We start from the raw sequence: 20,987 nt of genomic DNA, 5'->3' as shown, positions 1-20,987 counted from the left end.
GGGTATCCATCCAGCTGCCTTTCCCTTCCACCTGGGGCTGGTACAAGTTCCAGAGCTGCTTCAGAACTTGTTTCTCAGATACTACCCAGCCCCTTCCCCATGATCTCACCAAAGGAGTTTCTTCTCATTGGCCTTTGGGAGGATGAGGCAGAATAAACTGCAGTTTCTGTAACTGTGTCTCTACCTGAAAGCTCTGTGTGTGGAACCTGCAGTGCAATGTCTCAACACTGAAGAATTAACTCTCCCCTTCCTTCCCCAGGCCAGGGGTAACCTGATGCCCTAGTAACCAGCCAAGATCTGCTTTTCTGGTTTGTTTGTTTTGCTTTTTTAAAAAAAAAAAAGGTATTTCCAGACAACTGGTCAGAAAACTAGGAATGTATCCAAAGATACTTGAGCATGCAAATGCCATAACTCAGGTCGCAGTGGGGAACCATTACAGCTGTTATTATTTATGCATTTGTATTACAGTAGCTCCTATGGGTCCCAACTGAGATCAGGAGACAGTACCCTGCCCTACAGAGACTACAATCTAAACAGACAAGACAAACAAAGGAAGGATTGCTATTACCATTTTACAGATAGGAAATTGAGGCCCAGAGAGATTAAGTGATTTACCCAAGGTGGCATTCTGTCCCCCCCACCGAACCAGAACCAGCCCACAAGCAGCCAGAGAATTCCCCTGCCATGGGCACTGCATTGTGCCATTGTAGGCAACCCTACACTGCCCCCATTGCACACTCCAGCCATGGGAGACAGGAAGTCTAGGGCAGAGAACTGAACACAGAGCTCCTACTGATGTACTCCCCAAGACCATCCTTCATCTCCTTGTAAAAACTCTTCCCAGAAATAAGTATGAATTCCCAAGACAGGACATTAAATACACTGAAAGGCAGTCCAGCTGTCTGACCCATTCCTAAAGCCTACAGCTAGAAGAACCCCAACACTCTACATTTGTGGCACACAATTCTGCACACACAACCATTTGCATATGCAACAATCTGAAAAGGAGGCCAAACTGAGGTTCCTTTAAAAATATGTCCCTTTGTTCCCTAAATTCAGGGAACACTTCATATAATGTTGCCTAAAGGTTAGAACAGCACACTGGGGGTCTATCTCTGTCTGTGCCACTGATTCATTGGGTTTCCTTAGGCAAGTCATTTAATCTCCCTGAGCCAAATTCATTGTGATATTGTGTTCCAGCTAATCCCCTTCCCTCTGCCAATTTCCCACCTAGAATATGAAGAAAAATCCCAACTAAAAGTCTGGCTGAAACAAACAGTACTAATGTATGGGAGAGGGAGGGTCCCAACATTCACCAGTGACCTAAATAATGATTACATTTACCTACTGGGCTTTCTAAACCCACAGCTGTGGATGTATGAAAATTCTCACGATAATCCCCCAAGGTGTGTATGTCCCTCTTTGACATGTTACTCATGCACCAGTTGAAGCTCTTTTTGGAGCCTTGCATTCTTATTCATAGACCCCAAGGCCAGAAGGGACCGTTGCGATCGTGAGTCTGACCTCCTGCATAACACAGGCCCCGGAATTGCTCAAAATAATTCCCACAGCAGAGCTTTTAGATCTTGATTTAAAAATGGTCAATGATGGAGCATCCACCAGGATTATTATTAGTGAACCCAAATACATCCTCTGGTGAGACTTCAACACTGTTCCCTGTACAACAGTCCCAACAGCAACACATCCCCACCCCCCAACTACAGCCCTGATCTCAAATCATCCCATCACCCCCAATCCATCTCCAAATACCAGCGACAATCCCCTAATGAGATAAGCCCCATGATCCCAAAGAACAGCCATCAGACCCAACTCAAAATAGCCTCAAACACCCCCCCCGCCAGCCCAGTGCTGTCACTGAAACACCCTCCCTTTCCCCCCAGACCCACCCTGCCCTTCTCCTCCCTGGCGGACCCCAGACAAAGGCCGGCCGGCGCCCAGCAGAGCGCTGCCAGCACCTTTGCTGCAGATGTTGGACCAGTGGCGGCTGGATCCTGAGTCCGATCTCAAGTCTGTCCCCCAGTGGTCCTGTGTCCGGCTCTGCCTCCCCCACGCCCCCGCTCGGCTCCTTCCCCAAGCCGTCCTTGTTACCTCTGCTCCCCCACCCCCCGCATTTCCCCTTCCCAGCCCGGCTCCCTGCCTGTAGCCATCCCCAGCCCGGCTCCTCCGCCCCCACATGGATGCAGAAAGTTTCGCTCCTGGATACAAAGTGGCAGCGATTGTTGCTGCAGCCGGACTGGCTCCTCCCCCCGGCACAGCTGCCCCGACTCACCCTCCGGCCGCCCAGGGCCCCTCCTGCGGTGAGAAACAGGAGAGGGCTTGGGGGTAGAGCCTGGGCAGGGCCACACAGGGCTGTGCCCTTTAATACCTGCTGCCCATGTGAACAGTTGTGCGTCACGTTACAAGTGCTAATACACAGCCTGGGGACTTGCATGGTGAACAGCTCACTTGAACACCAGGGATTTTCAGTGGTCTGGACTGTCATGGCACCTGGTGCAAACACCTAGGATGAATGTGACACAGGAGGCCCATTGCTCTGTGCCACTGTCATCTGAAAGCCCCTCTGTGACCCCAGATACATTGTCTTCCCTTTGATCTGTCAGAGGGCTGTGTCTGACCCCTACTTCTAGGGGTTGTATTTAGTGTGTTACATCACGTTTATGATTCTCTGGAGGCAGCACCCTTTGGGTGTGCTATTGACGGAGCAGCCCCCACACTCAAAAAGTTAGCCCAAGCACACAATAGCTATAAATACAATTGTCATTGCCCACAGGACCCAGGCCTGAGACAAATGAAGGTTACAGACAAGATGATCTGCTGGCCTCTAATTTCTATAATTCTATCACAAAGTGCCTGACTTTCACGCTGTTTCCTGAATCCTGGTTCTTCTGACATCTGACACCTTTCTGGCAGGCAACTGAAAGTCACAGAATGTCCTTGCAACATTTAACCAGACAGATCCCATCAGACTCCCTATCTTTTTATGTCAGGATTTGCAAAAAGAAGTCTACGCAACTCCCCGATACACCCAAGAACTTGCTCAGCAAAGCAGAGCCAAAAAACTGACCAGAAGTGGTGCCTTTAGAATAACCCTTCGCCCTGACGTCTAATGTGTTATCCACATGTCTGCAGTCCCTGTCACTGCAGTAGTATAGGATCTGACTGATTTTTTTTCACTTTCCACCATCCCAATTGATTATTTAATTTACCTTAATTTTATCAACATTTTCCCTGTTCAAACGTGTCAGTAGAGTCAGAATGAGCTCTCCCCTGACATCTGGTGGTGAGCTGTGGAAAAGGATTTCAGGGGCTGATCTCGTTTGCCTGGGCACATCCACCCTGCCTAGCATGATGGGACTGCTTGCCCAAATGGTCACTTTGGCTGCTGTGGGATCTCCAGTCTCTTTGTTATTGGGGCAGGAGTAATAAAGGGTTGTTATCCTGGTTGTGTGAATCACGGACAGCAGAACTGTCCCTGGCATTTTACGGTTGAGGGACTTGCCCTCAACTGAGCGGCACTCGCTAGGCAAGGGACATGGGTTCCAAAGCCTAGTGAATTGAGAGGTGGGAGATAGGTATTTGTGCTTGGTAGTGACAGACCCAAACACCACTTTGACCTATTGTCTCTCTACTATGTAATAACAGCTAATTTTGATTTCATTAGGAGTCTTGTTACATGCTGTAGAGCTGCAATCATTGATATCTAGGTCTAAGCATTAGACCTACTTTGTGCTACTGGTTCTGGTGCAAGAGGACTATCCAGGTGTACTAGCACCAAAGTTCCCCCACTAACAGCTGAAATCACTGGGAGCTGTGTTACGTGTGTCTGGGGGGTGGCTGGGGGATAGGTGTGGCCAGCCCGATGGCTGGGGGAGAGGCATGGCTAGCGGAGAGAAGAGGCCAGCAGGACAGCTGAAGACTGCAGCAGAACCCCATGGAGAGGCGTGGCCATTGACCCGAGCAGCAAAGCATGTAAGGTGCCCCCATATCTCCCCCCTTCCACCCAGGCTGGGAGGTAAACTCTGCAGATGAACTTCTGAACTCTGGGGCTGTGCTGACCAAGGACAGAAACTGTGGGTGGGGTGACTTTTGGGTTGCTGGATTTAAGACCCTGAGAGGAAAAGGACACTGCCAAACTTACATGGGGGTGGGTCTTTTGCTCATGGTTTGTGTTATGAATCTTGTTTGTGGTGTTTCCCCAACATAATGCTGCATTGTTTATTTATTTATTAAAAGACTTCTGCTACACTCAGACTCCGTGCGTTCGAGAGGGGAAGTATTGCCTCTTAGAGGCACCCAGGGGGGTGGTGTGTAATTGTCCCAGGTCACTGGGTGGGGGCTTGAGCCGGTTTTGCATTGTGTTATTGAAAAGGAACCCCTAGATACTGAACCTGGCCCTTGTTGCTGCCAACTCTGATGGGCAGAAGGGTTACAGTTGGGATCTAATTTTGCCCTTTTTAAAAATAATAGCATCAGCCCCGAATCATATGACATGTGGATCCCAATCTTTCAAACCTTAATGGGATATCCAAATCCCAACATTGGATGCTCACATCTAAATGTCCAGTTTGTGCACCTATGTGCCAATCTGAGCATCCAACCGTTGGAATGAGATCCCCAAAGTATCCACCTGTGAAAACCGGACTTTGTTTCCCGCTTATTTTCTGTTCACTTAGGAACATAGGACATAGGCCAGGAAGGGACTTCCTGGGTCATCAAGTCCAGACCAATGCTCTCGCAGGCATCCCTATCATATAATCCGGTTCTTAAATTTATCAAGCTCTGTCTTGAAACTAATTAGGTTATTTGCCCCCACTCATCCTATTTGAAGGCTGTTACTTGATCTTTATTGTTTTCAGTCTCAACATTAGTACTTAGAAATTCTTCAGCCATCAACTAGTCCTGAACCAGCAAATCAAACAACTGAAAATTATAGAGTTTCTATCTGAAACTCTATGCCAATTGCTTAAATTACAGTAACCACACAGCTCCTTTAACTCTCACTGGAGCCAGTTGCTACTTACATTTACAGGATGCTTTAATGGATTGGATACTCATTATAATTGTCATGATGTCTATGAACCAATCAAATTGACTAAACAAAACACTAAGTTCTTTGGGAGCTAGGGAGAAGGTGGGTAAATATTCATTAAACGTATAGCTCTTCGGTTCAGTTTGTATATGATAGGTCATTCCAGTGAACAATGTCCCCCAGGACGAGCACATTATAAAAGGATGACGAATTTAAATCTCAGGCATTGTAATTACTTTGGAAATATGTCGACTGTTTGGTTTTTGCTCCTTTGTTTGATCTTGCTGAGAAAGGGACCCCATGGCTAGAGGATAGTGCCAACCATTCTAATGCCCTCTAAGAGTTAGACATAATAGTCCCTCGGGGCTGCTGCACTGTGCACCGAATCCTGAGGCCTGGCTTAGTTCTCTGCAGTGGAGTACGAGTTGTTCTAACACATAGCTGGCATAAGTGCAGGGCAGAAAAGGAAGATCACATGATTGTGTTTGCCGGCTTGTAGTCAAATGCTGGAAAACAGGCAGGCACGTGGTCTAGAATTTCCATTCCTCAGAAGCCCCTTTGGCTACTATCCGAGGTGCTGTTTGTATCAGAACAGGGAAACAAAATCTTCATGAAGGGCCACACTGGCCTTATTCAACCCTGGAGGGTAAGAACCCCATTACTCTCCTGATCAAATGGTGACTCCAACCACAGAGGGGGGAGCAAGGTCTGCTTGCCTGGTGTTCCCCCCCACCACCAAACAACTCAACATGTAATGTAATGAATGGCCTGTTTTACCTGTTTCAGCCACACATTTGTGGTCATCAGCTGATTCTTTTCATCCTAGGGAGACAAGAGAATTGAAATTAAAAATATCCAAATAAATGCTTCCCATACTGATGTCTGACTGAATGGAGTTCAGTTCCTTTAGAAATCTGAGGATTGGCATTTAGCATTAGGGTCAGATTCTTCCAAAGAGTTCAGCACCCAGCTCTCATCAAAAGCCCCTGGATTCTGAGCGCTTTTAAAAACCTCAGCTGGGCTTTTCAAAAAGGCTCAAAGGAGTCAGATGCCCAACTCCTTGAACAGCCCGAGCACTTAACGCCCAGTCCTATTAGCCCACACAACTCCCGCTGAAGTCAATGGAAGCACTGCCTGGAGGCTCCTAGTAACACATGAATGCAACTCTGGGAAAGAATTTTCTTCTACAGAAATTAAAGCAAAATGTGCATGAACACCAGCTTTAGACAGTAAAGGATTTTGCGGACTGTGCTGCTTACTTTAAAATAGGAGAGGGGAAAAATTAGCCACAGTCTGAACTCCCTTTGTTTTAGGATCTAGTATAAGAGACGGGCCTAGGCCAGTGGAGTTAAGTGCTAGTGCAACGCTCCATGCTGAGAGGAATAAATCGGAGAACTCCCTTGCACAACGGCACCTACCTAAGAGCTTGGGAATGTAGGTGGAGAAAGAGGGTGTCTGAGTAGATGTGTTCCAGTGGGCTCATTTCTTGGACTTTCCAGCTGCTACTATGCAAAAGTAATTCTGGGACCATGCTCCCATTCACGTTGCTGCAAACTCACTCAGGCATTACAGTGTCTTATGGACAGACAGAAAAATAATGTTTAGGGTGAAAAAATAGTTTCTGCTTCATGTCTGGCTTCTTATTTTGGTTGCCAGCTGTGTCCAGGCACGAGTTGTGCCCAACATTTATATTACAAACATTTGAGGGTTGCTGGTGGTGATATTTGGTTGAACTGGTTAAAAAGGGGGGGGGTGTTAAATTCACTTTTCCCTTTTCTTTAGAGTTTCAAAATGTTGAAATTTTGAAAACTGAAAAACATCAGCCAGCAGGAGAGTTGGAAAATGCGCAGGAGGAAATTGGGAAAAGTTTGCTAAAATTTTTCCTAATTTCTTTTTAATTTCAAAATGTTGACATTAGAAATTTCATTTAAATTCAAAAAATGTCAACCAGCTCTAAGCTTCATGAAGAGCAACCTTATTTGTAAGCTCTATTACATTCTCCTCCCCTTGGGCTGTCTTTCTATTCGATGGTAAACTCATCGGAGCAGGGACTATCTATTACTCTCTGCTTGTGAAGTGCCTAGCACACTTTATTATTTGTACAACCCATAGTTTCTAAGAGCCCCAATCACAGACCAAAGCCCCATTACACTAAGTAATATACAAGCACAGAATAAAACAATGTTCCCTTGCCCCAAGGAGTTTACAATCTGTGCACAAGACAAGAGACAACAGCTAGATACAGACAGACCAAAGGAGGAGTACAAAGAAACAATGAGACAATATTGGAGGAGGGTCTTTATGCTTGTTATAGAGTAGCAAGATGCAATAACATCCTAGGAGCAGAAATTGGGTAGACGGGGATCGCAAGGGGTGAGTTGTCACATCTCTATCCAACAATTGACATGCAACAGTCTGACAACTCCATTATGCATCCCGTATCATAAGGTGAAAGGTTAATGAACTAAGCTCTTCCAGATCCTAGTCCCCTAAAATTTGCCATGAAAAATGATACAAACATTAAAAAATCGTTTACCACAACGTGAGTTTGCAGGTAGAGGTTTTCTCTTTGTTAAAGGTCCTACAGCTTACTTACCACATCCACAAGCTGAGATATCTTTAAGCCAAAAAGGACTTTTATTGTATCATTGGAGTTTTCAACAGGTCGGACCCATTTCTGGTACCCATGAAATAAGTGTCTGAGGAGGGCATCTTCGTTTTCAGCAACCAAACTGAGCCCAGCAACAGCTAAAAGGAGACAAAGAGTGTGTGGGTGTATGTGAAAGTGCAACGCGAGGTGTCCTCTGAGTTGAAGAGAGTAAGAGGAAAGACAATCATCACCAATGAAAACAGGAAAATCTGCCTCAGGCAAAACCTTGCCAGATAGGGATTAAATTTACAGTCTCTCAACAGAGCCAAGGAAGGAGGGAAGTACGATTAGTCAGCTCAAATGGGGATTTTGTTATATTTATGCTGACATTGTGTTATCTAATTTGATTAGATGTTTATTGTTTATGGGTGTATTTTTAAAAGATCATCAAGGGTGCCAGAACATCGGGTGGGCCTCTCATTGTAAAGCAGCGAAAATCCAAATTAATAGATGCTGCCTCAGGAAGAAATCACACTTTTTGGTAATACCGGACTTGGGGCACCCTGGTCACTTTGTACTCCAGGCAGACTGATCTACTGTCATAGAGGTGTTTGATCATCTATAGGTGGGACTTCCTGTTAACAGAGCCTCAATCTCATTTTGTTCACATGGACCTTTTGAAACAGAGCGCGTACACGGAGTGAGGTTTTGCATGGTTGTGTTTTGTGATGAATCTGCTAGGCAAGAAGCTACCATTCCCATCACCCCCTCCCCGCCATGTTCTGATCCCCAGTGTGGACATACTTCCCTGGCCAGGGGGCAGAAACTCTATGAAAAACCCTGACCCAGGAAGTAACCGTGCCCTGGGGGAAGCAGCAGCAAACTGGGAGCAGCTGGGAAGCAAAATGCAGGGGAAGCTACACGCACTGCTAACTGCAGCAAGAGCCAGGCAGCTGTGTGTGAACAGGTGGCCACTGCAGCTGGGGTCAGGTCAGCAGAGAACTTGCAGGAAAGTAACCGCAATAATTATGGTTCGTATTCGGGAACATTATGAGTCATAGACCACATTCCATTGATCCACTGCTCTCGGTCTTCCTCCTCACATCATACATGCTCAGCCCTGGGGTGGATGACCCCTGCAAGGTTACATCCATCCATTCTACATGCTGCTTGGAAGTTTGGGCTCCCCACTACTCCGCATCCCTCTGCCAGCTGTGTCTCCACCCCCTTGAGCTGCCATCTGCCTTCCAGCCCCAGGCCACCCCCTGTTTCTCCAGGGGAAGTTGGTAGTCACACAGACAGCACTTGAAGGAGAGACTGGTGTATCCTTTTCCTCTTGAAGTCCCATGTGGTAAAATCCCACCCTGAACTCATGTTGCATCAGCCCTCTGGCTGGTGTTGCCGGATCTCCCCACTCATGCCTGCCCTGGTTTGTGGGCTGCAGAGAGGAGCAGGGCTTTGCTTTACCTGCTCTCTTCCTGCTTTGGGGGCCCACAAGGCATTGGGAAGGAGCAGTCACTTGGCGACTGAGTACAGGTGTAATGCAGCACCCGGGACTGAACCTGGGACCTTCAGATCTTAGCACATGAGCCTCTACTGCCTGAGCTAAGAGATCTAGCTCTGTTAGCCAGGGGTGTAGCAGGCCCATCCTCCTTTAAGGGGGACAGAGCGCGACACGGAGTGGGTGGGGGCTGTAGAGACATTGCTATGGTGCCTGGCCTCATGTAAGGTGTACAAGCCTGGGAGGAGGCTCCAACCTGAGAATTCATGCTGCAGCCAGGCCCATCGGGGCTGTGATTGTCAGGAAATACTCACTAGGTACCAGAGACATTTAAGCAGGGGAATGTCCACACCCCCAAAGCTGATACAGAAAAGCGAGTCCCTTCTTGGCGGTTAGACAACGGTCAATGGATTAAAGGCGCTGATTACACGACACCTTCCATGGAAGCAGATGGCGTGGCAGTCTCCTGTGTTTGACCTGTCAGCATTCGTTAGGTAGCATCTACAAAGGGAGAGGGAGGGGCTTCCCCTTCATCCAGAGCCTGGAAATGCATTCAGAGTGCAATCTGGAGGCAGAAGCTAGTAACGCCCTGCAGCAAGCACATAGGAGTAGACTGGAGTCTGGGTTTGTATGTGTGTGAGGCCAGCGGACAGGGTGAGCTGGGAGTAATGCTAGGGTGAGGGCAAGTGAGGCCTAGGAACCAGCTGCAGCAGAAACATGCTCCTGGATCTGAGCTTTTACATAAACAAACCCATTTTCTAACCCCGGTGGTTACTCCCAGCCTGGAACCGGACACATACCCCTGTAACACTCATCTTACATCTACAGTCTCGGAGCCTGCGAGGATGGGAAATGCCCCATTCATCTCAGGTAGGTTGTTGACTCTGGAGCCTAACAATAACACTGCACAAGGTAACGCTGTTGACTGTTTCACTGCTGATTCTGAGCACTCCTGTGCCGGTCCTTCGTTGTTGGATATGGAGCCAGAGCAGAGCAGCTGGTTGAGGAGACAGAGCACAGTTGACGTGGGGCACCAGATGGCTTTTGGCCACTTTTCCACCTTCTCTGCACTGAGACAGCAAAGAAGCCAGTTTGCACCCACCCCCCCGGTACAATTTAGAGCAACCTCTGGACTGCTCTGTGTTTTGCCAGTTTGTAACGGCACCCTAGGGGCTGTTACACCCGCTGGGAAGTGCTGGAACACACCCGTCTCTCCCTCCCCATACTGCTCTCTCCGTTGAAGGGGAGAGAGTGGTATTTAGCTGGTGTAGCTGGCTCTGTGCTACCAGGGCATTTCACCATGCTCATCCCCAGCTGGCTGGCCCCACCACCACAGGCTGGAGCAGGGACTAGACTCTGCCTCTACAAGGTCAAACCCTTTCCTCCAAATGCCTGCTCACTCCATTTCCCATGCCCACTGCCAAAAGCCTCATTGAATCTGAGTGCCCCAAACCCAAACTGCCTCCCACTGTTCCCAGGGACCATAGTCTCTAGCTGCCCAGCCTTCCAGCTTTCCCCTGATGAGTGCTGCAGTGGTGCATTGCGGGCAAAATTTCGCAGCAGGGGGACAACCTGGGGGAGGCTGTAAACCAAAAAACATCCCAAACCTGGGAAATGTGCTGGATTTAACCGGAAAATAATGAACAACATCCCCTATCCCTTTCCTGATTTAATGTAATACAGGCTTCCCCTGAACCTGGCTCAGAAACATCCCCATGACACAGAATCAGTAGAGAAGAGGAAGCAGTTTTCATAGAACCTATGTCACAAACTACATGGGGCCTGACTCTGACCTGGGGGGCATAATGGAAACTTGGCGGGATAATTCTTACAGCTGGAATGAGCCTTGAAGAGCATGATCAATAGAGGAGATGCAGAAAGGGAAGAAGTGGGGTCCCCAGAAACAGAGCCACAAAAGATGGATTGGGCCAAATTCAGCTGTGGTGAAATGGTGACATCAGTTATCCACTGGGCATAAATTGGTCCCCAAATGCAGGAGCCTGGGGCAAGGAAGAGGCAACACTATGGCCCTGCCCCCTCCCTAGGCATGGGGTGAGCAGGCTGCATCCCATAAAATCGCAGGCATGCACCACCTGGTGCAAAGGCTACATTCTACACACTGTCTCCAGGTATTACGCCTCCCCTTCCCCCCGGGCTGTGCTTAACAGGCATCCCTAAAGCCTTAAAGAAGGAAAAAGGCTGTTTAGGGAACTAAGAGAAATGGGGTAAAACTGAGCACAGAAAACATGTAGGCTGTATAGCTGGAAAAAAGTCCTTCCCCAGTGAGGTCTATTCTGCCATGATCTCATCTCCCCAAAGAAATGTGAGAAGACCGTAGGCTAGAATCTTTTACAACAAGACTAGATGAGGCAGCGGGGAATACACTGAAAGAAGCAATGTTACCCTTGAAGAAAGATGAACAAGATTATCAGATGCTGTAGGTCAGACCCATCTCCAATGTCATTGATTCATGTGTGTGTGTAAGTTTCAGTGCTCATCACCACATTTATTGTGTGTACGATGAATTCATCACGCTTGCCATACCTCTTAATATCGCCCCTCGTTAACTTTTCCTCATTTATAGTGGTTTGTGGTTTCTGATCCTACTGGCAAAAGAGTTGATAAATGAATAGAAAAAACTCTGGCAAGGATGGTGGAGGGAGCTTTCTACACATGATGTGCACTGGAAGAAATACACAAACAGTACCTTTAGCCTTTTGTCTTTTCACTTGAGCGGCTAGGAGTTCATCTCGATGCTGGGGATTTTCTCTTCTTTAGCAACACATACTCTCTTTCTCTCTCCCTCACACACCCATAAAAACACTACTTTTCCTCTCAACTGTCAAATATTTTGTGGCATTGGGTACTAAACCCAAGATGCACTTTTCTGAGTAGAAAGGGGCTCTGCTATTTTAGTTACTCTTCATTTCTCCTCTGCTCCAGTAATATCTACCAGTAACTTCATTGCCTCATGTTTAAAAGGCTTTTAAATGGAGGAACAAATATAACCATGTTTACAAGTCAGAGTTGTTTTAAAAGAAAGTAGAATAACTATTATAACAATGAATGCTAATGCTTAACTTCAGCGAGCAGACACCGAACTCTGTTGCAGAAAGAAATCTGCATTTCTGGTGTTCCCGGTGGAAAAGGAAGAAATCGCACTTACCCGAGTTGCTAACACAAAGAATGAGGGGTACCAGAGTAAGATCTAGCAGCAGCAGCATGGCAGCTTTTGTTTTCACAGGCAAACAAATTCCAGCCCAGAAACGGGTGAACAGGAACTAATTAGAAAGCATGAAGGATCAGAGTGTCTGCAAAGAAGGATCGGGCATGCCAAGCCTAATCTTGCATCACTGGGAAGCTTTTTAAAGCAGACTTCATTGATTTTCAGTCAGCTGTCACAGCCTGTAAGTCTAAAAAAATATCTCTGGGTCCTAAACTCTGACACATTTACTCTTTATATTATAACCAGTGCTAGCCTGTTATAAATCAGAGATAGCATGAAGTCAGAAAAAATATAAGTGGTAGACAGCCAAGACGGACCATAATACAAATATATCTTTTACCATTAAATCATAGATCTCAGGGGTGGAAAAGGTCTCACTTTCCCAGTGCAGGAAAGGTTGAAAGAAGGGCATATTTAATCTAGAGAAAAGAAGGCTGTGGTGGGACATGCTAACTGTCTTTCAATACGTAATAAGTTGTTAGAAAGAGGACAGTGTTCAATTGTTCTCCATGTCTGCTGGAGGTAGGACAAGTAGTACTGGGTTTAATCTGCAGCAAGGGAGATTTAGGTTAGATATTAGGAAAAACTTTCTAAGGGTAGTTAACAGGCTTCCAAGGGAGGCTATGAAATCTCCATGACTGGATGTTTGTAAAAACAGGTTAGGCAAACACCTGTCAGGGATGGTCTAGGTCAGTGGTTTTCAAACTGTGGGTCGTGACCGAGTACTGGGTCGTGGAATGTCAGGCACTGGGTCATGGCGGCTCTGGTCAGCACCGCCGACCAGGCCATTAAAAGCCCCATTGGCAGTGCTGCCCGGCTAAGTCAGGCTAGTCCCTACCTGTTCCGACACTGCACTGAGCCCTGGAAGTGGCCAGCAGCAGGTCTGACTCCTAGGCGGGGGGGCCACGGGGTTCCACAGGCTGCCCCACCCCGAGCACCAGCTCCGCACTCCCATTGGCAAGGAACCGGCCAATGGGAGCGGGTGGGAGGTGCCTGCAGGCGAGAGCTGTGCGGAGCTGCTCGCGTGCCTCCGCTTAGGAGCCGGACCTGCTGCTGGCTGCTTCCAGGGCGCAGCGGGGTCCGCGATGCCAGGACAGGTGGGAAGCCTGCCTCTGCACCCCAGTTGTGCTGCTGACCAGGAGCCGCTGGAGGTAAACCCATGCCCCAACCCTGCCCCCCAATCCCCTGCCCCAGCCCTGAGCCCCCCTTCAAACTCAGAGCCCCTTCCTGCACCCCAAGCCCCTCATCCCCGGTCCCACCTCAGAGCCTGCACCTCCAGCCCAGAGCCCTGACCCCCTCCCACACTCAACCCCCCCACCCCAGCCCAAAGCCCCCTACCACACATTGAACCCCTCATTCCCAGCCCCACCCCACAGCGCTCACCCCCACACCCAAACCCTCTGCCCCAGCCCAGCGCCCCTCCCACACCCCAAACCCCTCATCCCCGGCTCCACTGGGTCGCAGACATCAATAATTTTCTTCAACTGGGTCACCAAAAAAAAAGTTTGAAAATCACTGATCTAGGTTTACTTGGACCTACCTCAGCATAGGGGGCTGGACTAGATGACCTCTCAAGGTCCCTGCCAGACCTACATTTCTGTGAGTCTAGGACTGTTTCCCCCACTGGCCTCATGGTCTAGTGTTAAATAACTAAACTGATGGGGCTTATAGCAGTTCCATAGGGGAGATTATTGAACAAGTTTCTAAATCTCATTCTTCCTGTATATGGAAATCAATGACTTCAAATGGGCTTTGGATCAGACCCATTCAGCCTCACTGTTCATTTTCCCAACCCATTCATCCCTCAGGCACCCCGAATGGAAGTCACTTAAACATATATCTACAAAAAGGGAGTTTAAAGTGCAGAGTTTTGCCCTTGCTATAGCAAGATGGACTGGCCAAAACCCTTGGCTTGCATCCAAATTAGAAAATACATTTCCAGTTTGAAATCTAGATATGACTTTCTCAGCTGTTCTCATGGGATACTGATTGTTTTTTGATGGCCACATTAGAATCTTTTGGAGCTACTCAGATCCTCGACTGATTTAGTTGTATGACGGTGACTATCCTGGTATCCCTATAACATCTTAATTTACCATCTGTTCAAGCTCATCTTTTTACTTTTTGATCCTAATGGGGCTTTTCATGGTGCCTGTCTTTTTGGCAGCATGCTCAGATCTATATCAGTGTGATGGGTTATATCCTCTATGTACCCCAGTCTGTTAAACAGCTCACCAAGTTCTTTAAAAACATCTTTTGCATCCCATTCAACAGGCAAGTTATACCCCCATTTGATTATCTGCATTTGCAGGTTGCTTTTCAACTCAAGAATTCATGGAACTCCCTGTTCCATTACTTCAAACTGGCATCTGTAACAGACTTGCTAGTGTGGCTTCGACACATGGAACGGTGTGGTGACTGCTTTATGAAAGAACCTTAGATTTGGACTTTAACGCTGGGCAGTCACTAACCCTTTTGTACATGCCTGCTGTGATTATTTTACACTCTGCTCCAGTATGTATTCTGAAAGGCATTTTTTGTTGATTTATTGCCAAAGCCACAAGCCCATCTATTGTGGAACCTGGCTTTGTAACGGTATTAGAAGACTCAGCAGTCTTCTGCATCATCATCAGAGCTTTATTCTCCAGTCTTATATTCAGGCATCCATTCTGCTTTTGTACTTCTTTGCAACTTGTGCTGCCAGAGATGCACTTTTGCAAAATGGTTGCTTTCACTGCACATTTATCACACCCGTTTTGCTAGCCATCTCTGAGTTGTTTTGCAATTGCCTCCACATGTGTTGCAAACATATTTGATCGTTGTTATTTGTTTACCCTTGCAGTCTGTCTTTATGCCATGGACTGCATTTATAATTAGATGCACTTCAGTTCTCTTTCCCCTTGGTTAACTGGAAGTTGGGAAGCTCGGTTTTCACACGTATCAAATCTTTGCAAATTCAAGTCAATTTCTTGCAATAACTTTGCTTTGAACTGGTTATCAGTTATACAAGAAATAATCTGGGTTCTCATTAGCCTTTCTGTTAATCGTTCAGATTCACATGATTTAGCCTTATTACACAGGTTTAAAACATAATGATCAATTATCTTATCTGGCAGTTAGTTTCCTTTAAAGCAAATGTGTCTTTCTTAAGTAACAGTTCTGTGTAGTTCCGTGTTCTTGACATTTTTAATGACCTTTGTCTAGCAGTTTGCAGCCCCATTCATGCTGTCACTGACTTGTACTGTGCGTGCCCCTGGGCTTGCCACATAGAGTAGTGTGAAGGATCTTACCCTCTCTGGTTTCTCTGTTCTGTTCCTGGTCCAAAAATATTTGCAAGTGCTGCAGCTTCCTCCTCCAGTTCTCTGCTGCAGTCTTCCATGTCGAATAGAGATCGGGAAGCATTAATATCATTGTACAAGGCACAAGAAAGACCTCATCTGGAATACTGCTTACAGTTCTGGTCACTCATGTTCAAGAAAGATTCATTCAAACTGGAATAAGTTCAAAGAAGGGCTACTAGGATGATCAGGGGAATGGAGAGCCTACCTTACAAGAGGAGACTGGGAGAGCTTGGCTTGTGTAGCACAGGGCCAGTCCACAACATTTTGGCACCTGAGGTGGGGAGCTCAAATGATGCCCCCATGGCCCCTTGCTTGGGCCAAAACTTTGAAACTCTGGGTCCTAGTGGTGCCCCCCCCACCCCAGTCTAGCACCAGAGGTGGCCGTCTAAGTTCGCATCATGGTAAGGCCAGCCCTGGTGTAGCATAGCAAAAGCAGGCTCAGAGGGCATATGGTTGCACTCCAAAAATCATGGGGGTAAGCTAAGGGACGATGTTGGCACAGGAACAAATAGGTATAAAGTGGTCATGAATAGATTTAGACTGGATATCAGAAGAAGGTTTCTAATCAACAGAGGAGTGTGTTTCTGGAACAGCCTCCCCATAGGAAAAGTGGTGCAAACAGCCTAACTAGTTTTAAGTTGAGTTTGGTACATTTATGAAGGGGATTAGATGATGGGGTTGCCTGCCATAGCAGAGGATTGGACTTGATGACCCTGGAGGTCTCGTCCATCCCTATGTTCCTTAATCACCACGGATGAGGTTGAGAAGTTTTGAGGACAGGAAATGAGAGACTCAGTTGGAGAAGAAGCTAGACAGGGAGGAGCCTGGAGGACAGTAGGTGACAGCTACAAGAAGAGGGAGAGAGCAGTTGGCTGCAGGATGCTCTGGCAGAAAGGGGATAAGCACAGCAGGTCCAGGTCTAGGTAACACAGGAACAGAGTTATTCAGGTCTAACACTCAGAGCAGGAGACTCTCTGCCTCACTCACGTAGGGAAGGGACTCCCTGTAGGCCTAGAGCCAGAGAGAGAGGCCCTCAGAGTGGCGTTTGGACTCAGCTGCCATTTCAGGATGGTGTTTGACTCCCCGGGGCTTTTGATGCAGTTTGATCATGATGTCGTTTTGGGAACAATCTCAGGATGGTCATAGTGAAATGGGTAAATGTAACGGAGCTCTGGGCCTTGCTGCTCTCCCACACCATGCAGGGAGCACTTAGAGGAAGAGCCAGTAAGAGAGTGGCAGCTCCTGTAATGAAGTTTGGAGGTTGAAGTTTGATCCCCCTGCCAATGCCCACTCATCACCAGAAGAGACTGAGAAGAATCTAGTTCAACAGACTCCCCCTTTATCACAACACCTGCCCCGGGGACATCCATGGTAGCCCCTCAGAATTAGGGCTGTTCTGGGCCATTACCAGTCAGCAAAGGACTGTAGGGCACCTCTGGACTAAGTGCAGCTTCCTGGAACCTATCTCAATTCCACAGCAGTATTTCCAACTGCCCCCCATCAGCTCCTGTAGAGACAATGAGGTGAGAGTAGCTTTCCCACCCCACAGCACACACAGTATTTTCAAAGCAGGGGCCCCTTCCTCCTCCCTCAACTCCCTTCCATAGCGTGAAGGCACTGTGGACTACTGTTCAATAGTGTCTTACTCTTGCATCCCCCCCCCAGACCCTTCCCTCCCTCCCTCTCTGCTTCTCCCCTCCCCTATCCTCACACGCTGCCCCTCCTTCCCATACACACTATCTGTTCCTTCTTCCACATGCACTCACCCAAGCCCCCAGCTCTGTCTCCTTGTCCCTTCCCAGAGACATCCCATGATCACCACCATCCCTCTCCTTTTTTCTTTCTCTCCTGACACTGCCATTCTTCCTCCTGTTCTGTCTCCTTTTCTATTTTCCCTTTCTGTGCCTTCCCTCCCCTTCTATTTGCTTCTTTGGTGCAGCTGCCCCACCACTTGATGGCAGGGTTGGGACACTGCTGGCAGCAGCTCCTGGAGGCCAACTGTAGTAGCTTTGGGGCATGTCTACACTACAAAATTATGTCAACCTAAGTTACATCTGCATACAGCCAGCACAGTAATTCAATCGTTTTTGTGTGTCCACGCTACGCTGCTTGTGTCAGCAGTGCCCGTTTTCACTAGCAGTGATTGTATCGATGCAGAATGCCCTGCACCATGAGTAGCTATCCCACTGTGCAACTTGCTACCATCTAGCGCAGGGTGTTTTGGGAAGGTTTGCAATGTCTCATGGGGCCAAAATGAGTTAAACTTCCCATCATGCAGTGTTCTCCATCCCATAATTTCACCTGCATCCCACAATGTTTTGCACCTCTTTTCAAAATCCCTGCAAACCTGTACGTCCCCCCTCAATGTCTGCAATCTGTGTCAGAAGCCTGGATCCTGGACATCTCACAACTATTGTGATGAGCGTTGCAAGCCTGGGGAGCCTGATCCTAGAGTATTTGCAGAGCCGCAAGAGGAGCCCTGGGGAACACGACGATTCCTTGGAGGCTAGATTGCTGTGGGACACAAACAATTCAAAGCTGGTGGCGGCATTCACAGAGCAGCTGCAGATGGTGGAGCACTGGTTCTGGGCCCAAGAAACGAGCACTGACTGGTGAATCTCATTGTCATGCAGTTTCAGGATGATGAGCAGTGGCTGCAGAACTTTCGGATGCACAAGGCCACATCCTGGATCTGTGTTCAGAGCTCGTCCCAGCCCTCCAGTGCAGCAAGACCAAAATGAGCTCTGCACTGACAGTGGAGAAGAGAGTGGCGATTGCTCTGTGGAAACTGGCAACGCCCAATTGCTACCACTGGGGGCTATTGTGATACAAGTGTGCAGGGCCATTAATTTATGTCCTGCTATGAAGGACTGTGACTCTGGGCAATGTGCAGGACATTGTGGATGATTTTGTAGCACATGGGTTCCCAAACTGCAGTGGAGCGATAGACAGCACGCAGATCCCATTTTGGCACCAGACCACCTTGCCATAGAGTACATCAACAGAAAGGGCAACTTTTCTATGGTAATGCAAATGCTGATGGATCACTGGGGATACTTTACCAACATCAATGTGGGGTGGTCTGGAAAGGTGCATGATGCACGCACGTTTAAGAACACAGGCCTGTTCAGAAAGCTGCAAGCAGGGACTTTCTTTCCAGACCAGTGGATTACCATTGGGGATGTTGAAATGCCAACAGTGATCCTGGGAGACCCAGCCTACTCCTTGCTCCCACCTCAGCACCACCAAGGAGCACTTCAACTAAAGCAGATGCTGAATGACAGTTGAATGTGCCTTTGGTCATTTGAAAGGTCGCTGGCGCTGTCTGCTCTTGAGATTGGACCTCAGTGAGAAAAATATCCCAATGGTTATAGCTCCTGCTGTGCCTTGTATAATACCTGTGAAGCAAAGGGGAGAAAGTTTCTCTTGGGATGGACAGCGGAGGTGGAATGGCCGTCGGCTGTTTTTGAGCAGCCGGAGCTGTAAGAAGAGCTCAGCAGAGAGCTATTCAGCTCAGGGAGGCTTTGAAAGACCATTTCAATAGTGAGTCACAGTAATGTGTGTTGCTGCAGTGTGTTCTATCTGGCATTGCTCTTTTCCACCCCAGGATGAAGCTTGTAATGAGTGCTGTGTGTAGTAGTAATATAACATTGCAAATGCACCCCTAACTATTATCTGTGAATGATGTCAGCCCCAGCCAGCATACACTGTGAACTAGTAAAGATGAATTACATTTTCATAACTAGACTTTTCTTCCATACTCATGGGAAAAAACGGTTATTCACCTTCTCGTAACTGTTGTTCTTCGAGATGTGTGGTTCGTGTCCATTCCAATCAGGTGAGCCACCACAGGAGGGAGTCGAGGACTGGGTGAGGCAGGGTCACGCTCCTGTCCAAGCTGTCCCAGGCTGAGCGATACACTGACGCGAGCCACGACTGAAGAGGTCGAAGTCTGAGTCTGGCATGCTGCACCACGTAGGATCAGGCAGCCATGTGTCTGATAAGCAGTTCCTTGCTGAGGTGGTGGGAAACAATCTGATGCCTCAAATGATATCGGTCGGGGCCTGAAACCTTGCTTCCACCAGGTATGCCCCGGCTCGGGTCAAGTACAGTACTGCCCCTATAAACTCTATCCTCTGGATGGGGGACAGAGTCAATTTTGCTTCGTTTAGAAGGAGACCCAGGTTGTCGAAGGTGGCTCTGATTAATCTGACCTGAGCTTCCACTTGGGTCCTGGAGCGGCCCCGATCAGCCAGTCGTCGAGGTATGGAAACACCTGTACTTGGTGCCTGCGCAAGAACTCAGCAACGACTGCCATGCACTTGGTGGAGACTCGAGGTGCTGCTGACAGGCTGAATGGAAGAACGGAAAATTGGTAGTGGGTACTGTTGACCACAAACCTGAAGTACTTCCTGTGGGGCTGAGTGATTGTGATATGAAAATATGCGTCTTTCAAGTCAAGGGCAGCATACCAGTCCCCTGGATCCAAGGAAGGGATGATGGAGGCCAAAGAGACCATGCAGAACTTGAGTTTCTTCACAAACTTGTTGAGTTCTTGCAGGTCCAAGATAGGCCTGAGGCCGCCTTTAGCTTTCGGTATTAGGAAATACCGGGAATAAAAGCCCTCACCCCTTTGCTCCTGAGAAACCTCCTCCACTGCCCCTAAAGATAGGAGTGACAGCACCTCCTGGATAAGGAGATGCTTGTGAGAAGCGTCCCCGAAGAAGGAAGGTGGGTGGAAGGGTGGGAGGGGACAGAATTGGATGGAGTACCCCTTGTCTATCATGCGGAGCACCCAGCAGTCCAAAGTGATTTGGGACCATGCCTGGTAGGAGGACAGTCGGGAGGAAAAGGTAAGGTGGGGTAGATCCAGTTTTTGTTCTGGTGAACTGTCCTGGACTACACCTTCAAACGGCCAGTTTGGGGCTGGAAGGTGGTTTGGGTTGGCCAGAGCCCTGGTCTGAGGACGGGTGTTGTCTTTTCCTGCTGCTCCTGTTCCTCCTCCGAGAACCGTCCTGGTGGTTCTGCTGATAGAACCTCAGAGGAGGTTGTGGCCTGAAGTGTTCCTGCTGTATGCAGGCCCAAAGACCTGAGGGTGGCTCGTAAGTCTTTCAGGCTATGCAGCCTCTTGTCTGTCTTTTCAGAGAAAAGAGTCACACCCTCAAATGGGAGGCCCTGAATGGTCTGTTGGACCTCATAAGGGAGTCCTGAGACTTGGAGCCAGGAGCCCCTTCTCATGGCCACCCCAGTAGCCATGACACTAGTGGCAGCATCAGCAC

The 20,987-nt window shown here is 48.1% G+C and overlaps 1 protein-coding gene across 2 annotated transcripts in view; it reads right to left on the bottom strand.

Annotated features, from left to right (window-relative positions):
* CHRNB3 (cholinergic receptor nicotinic beta 3 subunit) overlaps positions 1-12,479 on the bottom strand; it is a 39,555-nt gene extending 27,076 nt beyond the window's left edge. For both annotated transcript variants that reach the window (XM_054032780.1, XM_054032781.1), the window contains exons 1-3: positions 12,308-12,479; positions 7,647-7,798; positions 5,828-5,872 (exon numbers count right to left, since the gene is read on the bottom strand). In XM_054032780.1, coding sequence (XP_053888755.1) covers positions 5,828-5,872; positions 7,647-7,798; positions 12,308-12,365 — 255 coding nt within the window. In that variant the 5' untranslated portion in view covers positions 12,366-12,479. The remainder of the gene's footprint in view (positions 1-5,827; positions 5,873-7,646; positions 7,799-12,307) is intronic.
* Between the last annotated feature and the right edge of the window lie 8,508 nt (positions 12,480-20,987).

Source organism: Malaclemys terrapin, chromosome 6 (genome assembly GCF_027887155.1).
Source record: "Malaclemys terrapin pileata isolate rMalTer1 chromosome 6, rMalTer1.hap1, whole genome shotgun sequence".
NCBI classification, from domain to species: Eukaryota; Metazoa; Chordata; order Testudines; family Emydidae; genus Malaclemys; species Malaclemys terrapin.
Note: the sequence above shows the minus strand (reverse complement) of the source record. Positions and strands in the feature narration are given on the sequence as shown.